This window comes from Triticum dicoccoides, chromosome 2A (genome assembly GCF_002162155.2).
Source record: "Triticum dicoccoides isolate Atlit2015 ecotype Zavitan chromosome 2A, WEW_v2.0, whole genome shotgun sequence".
Lineage (NCBI taxonomy): Eukaryota > Viridiplantae > Streptophyta > Magnoliopsida > Poales > Poaceae > Triticum > Triticum dicoccoides.
Genome location: NC_041382.1, coordinates 720628015 through 720642419, shown reverse-complemented (window position 1 = coordinate 720642419; position 14405 = coordinate 720628015). Strand labels below are relative to the sequence as shown.

Sequence of the window (14405 nt, the reverse complement as noted above, 5' to 3'; positions counted from 1 at the left end):
AGGAAGAGAGGGGGGAAGGAAAGGGGGGGCGCCCCTCCTTGTCCAATTCGGACTTGGGGGGGGGGAGGGGCGCGTGGCTGCCCCTTGGCCGCCTCTCCTCTTCCTCCACTTGGGCCCATAAGGCCCAATAGCCTCCTGGGGGTTCCGGTACTCCGATAAAATCACTATTTCACCCGAAACACTTCCGATATCCAAACATAGGCTTCCAATATATCAATCTTCATGTCTCGACCATTTCGAGACTCCTCGTCATGTCCGTGATCACATCCAGGACTCCGAACAACCTTCGGTACATCAAAACATATAAACTCATAATACAACCGGCATCGTAACGTTAAGCGTGCGGACCCTGCGGGTTCGAGAACTATGTAGACATGACCGAGACACATTTCCGGTCAATAACCAATAGCGGAACCTGGGTGCTCATATTGGCTCCTACATATTCTACGAAGATCTTTATCGGTCAGACCGCATAACAACATACGTTGTTCCCTTTGTCATCGGTATGTTACTTGCCCGAGATTCGATCGTCGGTATCTCAATACCTAGTTCAATCTCGTTACCGGCAAATCTCTTTACTCGTTCCGTAATACATCATCCCGCAACTAACTCATTAGTTGAAATGCTTGCAAGGCTTAAGTGATGTGCATTACCGAGAGGGCCCATAGATACCTCTCCGACAATCGGAGTGACAAATCCTAATCTCGAAATACGCCAACCCAACAAGTACCTTCAGAGACACCTGTAGAGCACCTTTATAATCACCCAGTTACGTTGTGACGTTTGGTAGCACACAAAGTGTTCCTCCGATAAACGGGAGTTGCATAATCTCATAGTCATAGGAACATGTATAAGTCATGAAGAAAGCAATAGCAACAAACTAAACGATCAAGTGCTAAGCTAACTGAATGGGTCAAGTCAATCACATCATTTTCCTAATGATGTGATCCCGTTAATCAAATGACAACCCATGTCAATGGCTAGGAAACTTAAACATCTTTGATCAACGAGCTAGTCAAGTAGAGGCATACTAGTGACACTCTGTTTGTCTATGTATTCACACATGTATTATGTTTCCGGTTAATACAATTCTAGCATAAATAATAACTATTTATCATGACATAAGGAAAAAAAATAATAACTTTATTATTGCCTCTAGGGCATATTTCCTTCACAAATTGTACTCTTTTTAATCGCAAATGTTTAGAAATCTTCGTACATTTTTAAAACTATTCAGGAGTTCTAAAAAATTGGGATTTTTTTCAATGTGAATTTAAAAGTGTTCACAAGTTTGAGAAATATGTTCATTAACTTGGAAATTGTCGTTAATTAAAATACAATAGTAGCCATCAGCTAAAAAATACCTTACAGTTGACACCTTGGAAACAGGTGGTTGCGACCCCATTGAAAATCTAGAGTTGCAATCCCATTTTGAAGTTTACAGTTGCGACCCCTTTTAAACATGCAATTGTGATCTCCATTCGAAATCTTGTAGTTGCGAATCTTGAAAAAAAAGGCAGTTGCGAACCCATTTGAAAACTTGTGGTTGCGACCCCGTTTGAAAATTGCGGTTGCGTCCCCCCTTGAAAATATGAAGTTGTGACTCCATTTAAAAAGTGACAGTTGCAATCCCTTTGTGTCCATGTAGTTGCAACCAGGTTACAACAACGACGGTTGTATGTCTAATGACGGGCATGCAAGTTGTGGTCTTTTTACATCCATGTAGTTACAGCCAATTTAGAACGCTTGCAGTTGCATATCTAGTGGTCAACATGCAACGAAACTTGACAATCCCTTCCAGACACCAGTTGTAGTCACTTTATGCCCCATGCAGTGGCAGTTGGATTACAACGCTTGCATGTGTAGTGATGGGCATGCAACTGATTGACAGCCCCCTCCCTATCCCAGTTACAGTCGCTTTGTGTCCATGCAGTTGATATCGGGTTACAACGCTTGGAGTGGCATGTCTAGTGGTGGACATGCCATTACCACCCTAATTACAGTCGCATTGTGACCGCGTAGTTGTAATCGGGTTACAATGCCTATAGTTGCATGTCTGTGGTGGACATGCAACTGGCCCAACAACCCTTCTAGTCCCTAGTTGAAGTCGCATTGTAGCTATACAAGTTGCGATTGTTACAACATTTACAGTTGCGTGTCTAGTGGTGGGCTTGCAACTGGTCAGACAATCCCCTCCCGCCCTAGTCACAGTCACATCGTAGTCAATGCAATTATAGTCAGGTTACAACATCTTCAGTTGCATGTCTAGTGTTGGACATGCAACTGGTCGAACAACCCCCCCCCCCTAGTCCCCAGTTGAGGTCGCAGTGGCCATACATGTTGCGGATGCATTACAACACTTACATTTTCGTGTCTAGTGGTGAACATGCAACTGGTCCAACAATCCCTTATGCCCCAGTTGCAGTCTACAACGCTTCCAGTTACATGTCTAGTGGTAGACATGCAATTCCACAACAATCCGACTTGAAAACTTGCAGTTGCCTCAGTTAAGAACTTGCAGTTGTAAACTCTCTTTGTAAACATGTTCTTACGACCCAAATTTGAAACTAGTTCGGTATGTAACAAAACTAAATCTCATCTAAGTAAGAATTATATATCCTTAGACGGCACAAAAAAGTCCCCGAGTCCAAAGTGTTCCGCGTGAGTTGATCGAGCCAATTGAGCTATAGGTAAATGATTGTGATGTGTTTGCAATGATTAATTTGTAGGAGCCAAGCCTCCTCCCCCCAAAAGCCTAGGGTTTCTCTGCCTCCCACCCGCGTCGGTGTCGTTCCGCCTCGTCTTCGGTGGCCTTAGGGCCATGGCAACACGGTGGATCCGGCCCTTACCGGCGGGAGGGATCCATTTTTAGATGGTCCTTCAAGTTTTGTGAGGGTTTGTGTCCTGCTCAGGATGACGAGACGGCGACGACCCCCTCCAGTGCTTGTAGTCGTCGCTAGATGGTCTACGGACCTGCATGTATTTTTTACTTCTGATGTTCTTTGTACTACCTTGACAGTTGATAAATATACCGAAAGTTTTTCTTGAAAAAATAAATAAAAATAAACAAAAGTAAAATAAATCGCCGTTGTCAAAAAGGAAATGAGAGAGGATGGGAGGAAGCAACAACTAAAACAGCTCGTCCTGCAGACAAAAAAAGACATACACTTTTTTTTTGCAAGGAAAAAATATTCCAGTCCAACATGGAACATCCAAGCGACAAACAAATTGTAGATAAACAGGCAGCCTGAGTCGCTGGACAAGCCTATGACAACAAACAATCAGATTAAGAAAAAAAAACCCGAAGGCATTGTAACCGGATGGTCACATTACATGTAAATGAGACATAACTAAAACTTAGCTAACTGAGTAGCAAAACTCTCTTTTTTCACTGTCAAGCTCGATGGAGCTCAAAAAATATGTTGCTTGTAATCAATGTTTACGTTGTTCTTTTCAAAGGACGACATCCTGCCTGCGTCGGCACTGACGCACGCACGCACACATCACGCCACTGACCGGTGTGTGCGCGCTGGCTGGCTTCTGTTTGAAGAATGGTTATTGTATTCACCTAAAAAAATAAAATGATTATTGTATCCTTGAGATCATGTAATAACAACCTACTACGATCTGTTTGTAAGAGCCTCTACAGTCGGGCGCCTCAAACCCTCCTCAAACGTCCGAACGGATCACCCAGTCACTGACCGGTCATATTTTTTTATCCAGACGAACACCTTAAACGGCCTCAAACACCCTGACTGACCGACACCCCTCATATCCAGCTTAAATATGAGGCGGATATGAGGGCGCCCGGGCATGCCCGCCACATCGGACCGACGAAGGGGTCCCAGTCAAAAACACCCTGAAACCAGGCGGTCTGAAACTCGTCTCCTCCGTCGGACCGGTAGCGCCACGTGGCGCAGCTCCGACGGGCCGCATAGTGCCTAGCCCAGCTATTTAAGTCGACCGGCGGCACCGAAACCCTATCATCCATCCACATTTTCCTCCTTCTGTCCGTCACCGCCGCCACTTTCCACTCCACCCGTCCGCCTAGTAGCCATGCCCCCACGCCGCTGGGTGAGGAGCCAGCCATTTCTGACGCCGAAGCGCCGGGTCGAGCTCCTTGAGCAAATCCGGGCTAGGCGCGAAGTCCGGATCGCCACGGGGCTACCTCCAGATGCAGTGGATCCCGAGGAGGAGTTGGAGGAGGAGGAGGAGGAGGAGGTGGGGGAGGAGGAGGAGGAGGAGGATGTGGGGGACACTGGCGATGGGGATCTGCAGGCGGAGCAGCATGCCATACTCGATTCCCTCCTGTCGGAGTTAGCTGCGTAGGCCAGACGCCATCGTCGGCAGGAGATGGAGGCGCAACAGGCCACAGAGGAGGCGGAGATGCTCGCCTACATAGATGAAGTCGAGTAGGAGGAGGATGAGCCGGAGCCCTCCTACCCGCCCATCCAGTCGGCGCCCGACACCGTTGTCGTGGACTTCTCCGATAACGAAGAGTGACTAGGGTAGTAGTAGGTAAGATTTCTTTTGTATGCTTTGTTTGGATCTAAAAAATAAAATATGAGAGAGGTGAATGCAAAGTGACTAATTTGAGATTGACCTGTCACTGCCTGTGGATGCGCAAGTGATATCTTCGCCTCCATAGTTAGGAGTTCTACCTCAAGAGGTTGTCTACCATACTTATCTAGTTGGCATATTATATTCGGTATACTTTTTTTGTGCCATTACCCAGCTTAGGTGAATGGTGTACTAGTAGTAACCTGCGTTTGTTACTACTAGAATAGCACATCATTTCGCAAAAATATAGTCGCACAAAAAGTATCACAGTGGTGTGGCTTAAACATATCCCACTTTGTAATGATGATCTAGTGCTTCGTGATTATAACTCTATAAATCTTGAATAAAACTCCATTTTCTCCGGGGAAAAACCCGCAATTGTTGATCTCGGTTTTTGGTAGAACATCCGACTTGTATAGTCTAAACATTTTCAAGATCATTAAGACTAAACCTGGGAATTCGTCGCACCGGACTTTGTCGAGCCCTACTCCAAAATCTCAAACCCGAGCCCGCCCCAGCCCGAAACACATGAACAGTGAGCTAATTCCTCGTATTTTATAGTTCCGTTGCAATGCATGAGTATTGTGCTAGCATTATAAAATGGTTATCATGTATAAAAGAATGCATTGAGTATTTAGAAAATATTTAGTGTGTATTTTCATAGTGTTGATTGTATACTAAAAATGTTGACCATGTATTAATAAATGTTAATCATGTATTTTAAAAAGTTCATTGTGTTTTAAAAAAATATTATGATGTGTGAAAAAAATTAATACTGTATTTCAGACATGTTAACCGTCTACTAAAAATGTTGAAAGCATATTTTTAAAAGTTTACCATGTATTTTACAAAAAAGTTCATCTAGTATTTTAAAATGTGCGTCCTGTAGTAAAAAAAATGCTCATCATGTATATAAAACCATGTATTAAAAATCGTTCAGCATATATTTAAACTCTGTTCATTGTGCAATATGAAAACATTTATCATGTACTAACAGAAGTTCGCTACATATTAAAAAACTACTCATCATGCAATAAGGTTCATCATGTATTAAAATTATATTTACCCTATATTAGAAAATGTTCATCTTGTACTTGAATAATGTCCATGTAGTAATGAATTTTTTGCATCATGTATTAAAAAACTATTCATCATGTTTATCAAAAAGGTTCATTGTGTACTAAAATATATTGATTGCAGATTAAAATATTGTTCTTCAACACACAATCAAAAATTTCATAGTATAATTATTTTCTATCATGTATTAAAAATTGTTCAGTGCATATTTGAAAAGTTTCATTTAACTAAAAAGGGTTTCCGTATTTATAAAAATTTTCATGTAAATTGTTCACATGTTTTTCGTAAATGTTTGTGTATATTTTTCAAAGATAGTACATTTCTTAATAATTTCCGTGTTTAATCAAATAGAAAAGGCAAAAATTAAACTGAAAAGACAAATAAACACAATAATACCCGCAAAAAACACACAATAATAATCAGAAGTTACGAGCAGTTCCCTTGTATGGCGGCCCTGCCTTTTCCACGACCGGCAACACGATTCAACTTGAAGCACGGCCCAAGTCCCACGGTTCAAACAATAACCTTATCCATCCTCTTACTCGGTCCCTCCCAGACCCAGCCGCCAACCTCTACCGCTCTCTCTTCTCCTCTTGAACTCCCTATCTTCTCCACGAGACAAGCACCCACACCACTGCACGCAGCCGCTTGCTAGCCCATCCCCGGCAGCTCACCGCCTGCCGCTGTAGACGACGGTGCTCCAGCATCCCCTTCCCAACCGCTGATAATCCATTTCCCTATCCACATTGAGGCGTCGACCCACCATGTCCGGCGTGGCGCCGCCTCAAACACCTCACCGGCTGCTTGCCGCTCGCGCCTGGTCCGCCCTACGCATTACGGTGGCAGCGGTATCCCGGACTCCCCGTCGACTACCGCATCGCAGGCACCTCACCAGCCCGGCGCAATGTGGCGCGTTGGGCTCCCCGTCGTCGACATCCTCTGTGTTAGTATAATCTTAATTGCGATAAGTATATTTCTCGTTCTCAAACTCTTTCGAAAATTTAGAAATCATCCGTCAACTCAAAATCGGATAGTTTTCGTCCCTCAGTTATCAAAACCGGATAGTTTTCATCCCTCACGCCGCTTCGGGCGGTTTTCGTCCACATAAACAATAAACCGACAAACAGTAAATTAAAAAATGTCAAAAACATCTGAAAATTTGTGGGATCAAAGTTCCTCGGGTGCACAAGGTGCGTGCTTTTTTTCTTTCTATTTAGACATTCCAGGAGCTTGTGACAACGGAAGAACCATAAATATGTACGCTGGTGAACAGTAAATTCGAAAAAAATAGAAAAAAAATTCCAAAAAATATGAAAAATGTTGACATACAAGATGCTCGGGTGCTCAATGTGTCTGCAAAATTTCATGGTGTTTAGACATTGTGGGAGCTCGTGGCAAAAAAACAATAATTGGCTGGGAAAGAAACTTTGAAAAGGTGCACTATTTTTTTTGGCTAGAGCTCCTCCTATGTCATTTGAGCACGAAAATATGCACGCACCTTGCACACCCATGCATCTTTGATGCCAAAAAAATTCATATTTTTTGCTATTTTTTAATTTACTGTTCACCAACGTACATATTTACAATTTTTTCTTTCTCGTGAGCACCTGGAATGTCCAAACAATATGAAAAAAATTATGCACCTTGTGCACCCGAGAAACTTTGATTCCATAATTTTTCAGTTTTTTTTATTTTTTTGTTATTTTTTTTCGAATTTACTGTTCATCGGTTTACTGTTCATGACGGACAAAAACCGCCCGAAGCCTTCCTCATTTAATGTTTTAACACCAGAAGACCTTCATGCAATGATTGATGCTCACTTTGCATAGGATCACACGCTTAACATCGTTTCCTTCTGGGGTCACCATCATTAATTGCTCCACCATATTATTTTTTTGCCTATGTGGCACTCTTAGCACTGATACACCTTGAAGCATTCGGAAGGGCCTAGTACTACATGTATGGATGCAAGTGACGATGAGTTTCCTAGCAAGTTAGTCTACGTTGGGGTATTAGTAGGACCGGTCCGTACGTGTTGGAGTCAGTGTTTTTTTTTCAAGAGAGGTGTTTGAGTCAGTGTTGTGTCAGGAAGTTCACTTCGAGTCGGCTTGCTAGCCCGAGGTGTTTGATGCTCCGGAAAATTGAGAAACAAAGAAAAGAAAATAAAAAAACACGATACAAGGCCTTGACTAAAAAAGGGTATCTAGGTTTTAGTCGATTAAGAGGCAACTAAGTCTCAATCAAGTGATATAACACACAGAAAAAAAAGCTAAAGAAAATTATGGCATGGATCTCTATATAAAATCTCACGAATATAATATTGACCGAGACATAAAAAGTCTCAATCGATCAAGACCTAGCGAGACTGGAAAAAGATCACCGTGTGTGCTCATGATATTTTGACGTGAGCGATCCTTGGGTTGAACTCAACACTCTGTGTATGTTGTCAGGTAATGGGGTGCGGGTAGCGGGCCGGGATTGTGTCACGGACTCACTGTGACGGGTATGAAAGAGCAATACCGCCGGCCAGGTTTCTCCCCATTGCCACGTTGCCATCTTGATGCATCAGCTCATATTATCCTCACATTATCTGATAACTCGTGGAGTACTTCTTTAATCGGGTATTGTGAGCGTGCTTGATGATTAGTTGAGTACATATACAAGGTAAACCCACCGAGATTGGCACGGCAAAATCAATACTAGCTGCTACTTTGGCTGTCATTCCCAGGTGCCCGGAACAAAAGCAATACTCACCGTCCGGCATGGCGGCAGTGCAAGGCCAAGGCGAGGAGCGGCCGCTGTACAAGGACGCGTCGGCGCCGGTGGAGGCGCGCGTGCGCGACCTGCTGGGCCGCATGACGCTGCGGGAGAAGGCGGGGCAGATGGCCCAGGTCGAGCTCTCCGTGGCGTCGCCCCGCGCCCTCGCGGAGCTCGGCGTCGGCAGCCTCCTCAACGGCGGCGGCAGGCCGCCCTTCGATGGCGCCTCCCCGTCCGACTGGGCCGGCGTGGTCGACGGCATGCAGCGCCTCGCGCTCTCGTCCCGCCTCGCCGTCCCCATCATCTACGGCATCGACGCCGTCCACGGCAACAACAACGTCGTCGGCGCCACCATCTTCCCCCACAACGTCGGCCTCGGAGCCTCCAGGGATGCCGAGCTTGTGCGGAAGATCGGCGAGGCGACGGCGCTCGAGGTTCGCGCCACCGGCATGCACTGGACCTTCGCCCCCTGCGTCGCCGTGAGTCAAGCTCACAAACCTTCCGGTTCCGGCCGTCCCTTGAGCTGCAAGAAAATAGTACGTAGACTGATGTGTGGTGGTGGGTGATGTGATGTATGCATAGGTTTGTAGGGATTCGAGGTGGGGGAGATGCTACGAGAGCTACAGCGAGGACCCGGAGATGGTGCGCTCCTTCACCACCATCGTCGCCGGCCTGCAGGGCCAGCCACCGGCAGACCACCCCCATGGCTACCCGTTCCTCCATTCCGTTAGGTACGGTTTGAATCAGAAAATATTCGAAAATTGTCCTGCAAGTATTCCCATCACAATTCACTGGATTTTATTGCGTAAATCATTTTTAATTATCTAACTTCATTTTCGTTTGAATCTAGCTTGAAAGTTTTAGCTGAAGCACGTTGAAATTTCAAACCCCGGAGAGGATTGAGTAAGCCTAGGCATGGGCAGCCCAACCCAACGGCCCAAACCCGAAGCCCAGAGCTTAAGCCGGCTTGGGCTCCAGTTTTCTGCGTGAAGCCCAGTACCAAAATCCAAAAAAGCCTGTACCTAATAAAATCTAATATACATATTTCAATAAATTGTCTCAAAAAAATACATATTTCAATAAAAATAGGTATAATAATTTTTTTAATTATAAAGATAATTAAAATAAATAAATATGTTATCATTTATATTTTTTGGGCTGCGCTAGTCTGGGCTCGCGGTTGACATTTTCGGTCAAGCTTATAAAAGTTGCTCAATACATTTATTTTTGCATAACCACTAGAGCTACTTCTAAAAAAACATTTATTTTTGCATATGCCGACAAACCTATTAGTAGAAACAGGCCCCCTCCTTTGTGATATGCAGGGAGAATGTGCTTGCATGTGCCAAGCATTATGTAGGGGATGGTGGCACTCACAAGGGGATCAATGAAGGGAACACCATTTGCTCTCTGGACGATTTGGAAAGGATCCACATGAAACCTTACCCTGATTGTATAAGTCAAGGGGTGGCAACGGTCATGGCATCCTTCTCCCAATGGAATGGGGAGCCGTTACATGCCAGCCACCATTTGCTCACCGATGTTTTAAAGGGCAAGTTAGGCTTCCAGGTAACTGAGACTATGGTGTTTGATTAGTCGATAGATTGATGCTAGCTTTGGTTGTGAACAGTGAGCATGACAACATGTGCAAGCTCTTGTTTCACAGGGTTTTGTGGTGTCGGACTGGGAAGGTATTGACCATCTTTGCGAGCCTCGAGGGTCGGATTATCGACATTGCATTGCCCAAGCAGTAAATGCTGGAATGGATATGGTATTCTTCAATAAATGGCTATTACAACATATATTATGCAAAAACCTCTTGTTTTGCATTTGTTGAGCAATCTACAGGTTATGATACCTTTCAGATTTGAGAAATTCTTGGAAGATCTTGTGTTCTTGGTGGAGACGGGGGAGATACCTTTATCACGAATTGATGATGCCGTTGAGAGGATTCTAAGAGTTAAGTTCGTATCTAGAGTTTTTGAGCATCCGTTTTCAGATCCAGCTCTACTCAACGTAATTGGTTGCAAGGTAAAAGTGCATTTTCCCCCATCTATGATTATGTTGTTGTTGTTGTCAATTCTTCTCACACTAGACATCACTCATCATATACAATGTGCGGACGAGGTTATAATTCTCTTTGGATTAACTATGTGACACAATATATCACTCACCGTATACGACATGCATGCGTCAGGAGCATCGTCTGCTAGCACGTGAGGCTGTTCGAAAGTCTTTGGTACTTTTGAAAAATGGCAAGAATCGGAAGGAACCTTTCCTCCCCTTAGCCAAGAATGCAACAAGAATACTCGTCGCAGGGACACATGCTGACAATGTTGGATACCAGTGCGGTGGGTGGACAATATCTTGGCATGGTGATAGTGGAAAGATTACTCCGGGTAAGCAAATAATTTTAACTCCAGGGGAATATGTTAAACACGACCTTTCATTTGAGGGGACACTTACAGTTACTTGTTTCCTGCTATAAAAATCATTTTCTTTGGAAATTCTAGGTTGGATGATTAGTAGTTAAGGATAAATTATGACCCATTTTCAAGTGCCATGTTGCATACACAAATGTGAAATTGTTATTTAGAAATTGAAGTGTAAGTTCTTTGCGTTGGAACATATTGTGTAGTGGTTGTTTCGGAATTGTTTCATTTTATTTATTAAAAATGTGTTCTAGTTTAATCCGTACTGTGATGTAGAAGCTAATCAAGCTATCAAAAACAACAGGTACAAGCATATTAGAGGCCATACAACAATCTGTGGAAGTGAAAACTGAAGTTGTGTATGATGAATGCCCAATAGATGCTACCATTGAAGCAGGCAAATTTTCTTATGCAGTTGTCGTAATTGGTGAGGTACCCTATGCAGAAAGCTTGGGGGATAGAACCGACCTCAGTATTCCATTCAATGGTTCCGATCTTATTACTCGTGTTGCCAATAAAGTCCCTACCCTAGTGATTGTTATATCTGGAAGGCCCTTGGTTATTGAGCCGCAAGTACTTGAGAAGGTAGATGCTCTAGTTGCCGCTTGGCTGCCCGGAAGTGAGGGCATGGGAGTTGCTGATTGCCTCTTTGGAGACCATGATTTTGTGGGCACGTTGCCTGTAACTTGGTTTAGATATGACGACCAGCTGCCTATAAATATTGGAGGTGCTAATTATGATCCATTATTTCCTTTTGGATATGGACTCAAATGTTCAAAAGCCATGGAGATTTAGCATGATGTCATGAAATATTTGCCGATCATACATTTGAATTACCAGAATATTGTTACATATGTGTGTTGTACAGTTAAATATTGGGTTATGTACAAGAGAAATAAAGTTATGTTGCCGAGTACATGGTATAAGGTGTTCAAGACATAATTTGTCTGACTACTTCTACTGCAAGTATATCATTTCGAATACTTGAATTTTATACAACTTTAGTTTTCCCTTCTGTTTACACGACATGTTGAATATGATTTGCCAGTTCTAAGTTTTGTGTAGAGAAGCCATGAACGGAATATATTAGTACTGTCATCATGTGAAAGTCTAGCGTGTTTAGTTGAAGGCTCGACCAACGATGAAGTGAAAAAATATTAGAAATGTGTCATTCTTGAATGATGTAGCCGAACCATTTTCTTGGAATCACATTTTCTTTGGATGATGGTAAAAGATGTAAGCACAACAAAATGGACCCATATATAACCCCAAATAGCAGAAATTTGTTTCAGTGGGGGCTGTCCCACTTAATATTCAATTCTGCAGAGCTTTACTTGGCGACAAATAGACTAAGTCGATCCATTTAGTTAGTAGGTGACGTCGATCAATCTAACTCAGACAACAGATATGTTTCAGTGGATGTTGACTATTAATGATGTCTCCATCGCGAAGACACACTGACACACACAAAGACTCGCCTCTGGGTGCAACCGTCTGGAAACGGGTGCACGAGTTTTGTTCAGCCAGTTTGGTTGGCGTGCCGGTAGCAGATTATGGAGGCCGCCATATGGATAAGGAGGCTCCCAACATGGCGAATCTGAGTTGCCGTTCTCTCTATCATTTGGTTCTTTGCATGTTCGTACGAACGTTTTCTTGAAATAGCAAACTCAAAAACAAGTGCCGTTGTCGTCCCCCTTTGCTCCTATGAGCTTAACAACAGGACCACTAGACTTCCTTTCATTTGAATACCAAAAGCTGTATAAAAGCAATCAAATAATACAGAAAGCTTGCAAGATCTGTCGACAACAGTTCAACACATTATGGCAAGTTTCTGAAGATGTCATTACATTGCGACGTTTGATTTGTATGCCCCTAACCACATTGTTGTACTGAAGCTGAACATTGTGGAAAGTTTCGTTTTCATAGCAAAAATATAAAAACGAGTTTGTAAAATAGAAAGTGGAAAGTCTGAAACTTTGCATCCTCTCATACCTCTCACAAACGTGACAGATAAATGAGGTGATCGAGAGCACAAGAACTCCAGTTTCGGCAATACAACCAATGTGTAAGAACGGGAGCCGGATGCTCATGGCAAACAAAGTGAGTTCTTGTTTATTACACAAGACGTTTGCTGGTGCTTAGCTTACTACAGTCATAAATACAGTCGATGGATGAGACTGAAGAGACTGAGATCGATCTAAAATCATCACAGGTATCATGATTGTTACTTCCTCCGTTCGGAATTACTTGTCGCAGAAATGGATGTATCTAGATGTATTTTAGTTCTAGATACATCCATATCCGAGACAAGTAATTCCGAACGGAGGGAGTACTAGTTAGTATGAACAGGCCAGTCATTGCAAGCGAGAAAGCATGAGTGTGAAGCTGAACAGAGTCATATAAAGGTTGAGGAACCTGATACATCCAGGTCTTTACACAACATTAGACAGAGAGGCTAATTTGGCCGGATAGTACACATGATACGCATCAGAAGGAACACTCCTGAATTTGAAACAAAACGCCCTTTTGTCAATGTAAGAAGAGAACCGATTGCTCGACAAAGTGAATTCTTATTACATTGGTTGCCTAATAATACAGTCGATGGATGATAGTACCGGAGAAAGAGTGAAATCTATCTACAATCATCACAGACTGGTGCTGATGCTGCACCAAGTTACAAGTCGAGCAAGCCTGAAAAATCGAAGCCTTTGAGTGCCTCCTTGCGTGCTTCTTCGTTCATTGCTTCCATCTCCTTCTGATGGCGCAGGTACTCATCATCCACCTCGACGTAGCCGTTCTTGGCGTACTCGGCGCGGACCCAGGCCTGGAACTCCCTGAAATCCTCTCCAATCTCGTAGAACTCGCGCACGACGTCGTAGAAGCTCACCACGTCCTCGTCCATCTCCTCTTCCGGCGAAGGAATCAGGTCAGGGTTGTGGCGCTTCAGGGCCTTGTACTCGGGAGGGAGACGGTCGTCGTCCATCTCCTCGGCGAGGATGGAATCCACCTCCTCCTGCGGCAGCCTCGTCATCTTTCTCGCCGCCGCCGCCGGTGTTGCTCCCTGCTCGAGCTCAGAGCAGTCGATCCCGGCTGCTTTCCTTCTGATGGAGCAGACTTTCAGTGGATTTTTTTTCAAAACTATCATGTTTTTTGTAGCAATTTCGGAAACTATAGGACGTAATGCAAAAAAACCAAAACTAGTAGCCCGTCGGCCATTCTTTGGCCGAAGTAGTACTTTTCGGCCACAGCTAGGCCGAAATAGTACTTTTCGGCCACAGCTAGGCCGAAGCAGTATTTTTCGGCCACAGCTAGGCCGAAGTAGTACTTTTTGGCCAGAGCTAGGCCAAAGTAGTACTTTTCGGCCACACTTAGACCGAAATAGACTTTTTGGTCAAGTCTAGGCCGAAAAGTCACTTTTTGGTCATCCCTAGGCCGAAGTTGCATGACTCATGCTGAATTGTATTTTGTTGCCACCCGTTTCCCGCCCACCCCTTCCCACCACCCGTTTCCCGCCCAACCCCTTCCCGCCTTATTTTCCCGCCAATCCGTTCCCGCCTTATTTTCCCGCCAATCCCTTCC

At 44.0% G+C, this 14405-nt stretch overlaps 1 protein-coding gene across 4 annotated transcripts; it reads left to right on the top strand.

The window, feature by feature from the left end:
- Positions 1 to 6205: 6205 nt before the first annotated feature.
- Positions 6206 to 11736, top strand: LOC119356585 (beta-glucosidase BoGH3B-like). Of its 4 annotated transcripts, XM_037623562.1 has the most exons (9): positions 6446 to 6580; positions 8088 to 8258; positions 8366 to 8873; positions 8977 to 9125; positions 9720 to 9963; positions 10061 to 10165; positions 10243 to 10425; positions 10592 to 10793; positions 11131 to 11736. In XM_037623562.1, exons 2-9 carry the CDS (start codon positions 8143 to 8145, stop codon positions 11619 to 11621), a joined length of 1998 nt encoding a protein of 665 aa, XP_037479459.1. In that variant the 5' UTR covers positions 6446 to 6580; positions 8088 to 8142; the 3' UTR covers positions 11622 to 11736. The 4 variants fall into 4 exon arrangements, with proteins under 4 accessions (XP_037479458.1, XP_037479459.1, XP_037479460.1 ...); XM_037623561.1 differs by lacking the exon at positions 8088 to 8258 and having other exon boundaries at positions 6206 to 6580; XM_037623563.1 differs by lacking the exon at positions 6446 to 6580 and having other exon boundaries at positions 8088 to 8167.
- Positions 11737 to 14405: the final 2669 nt, after the last annotated feature.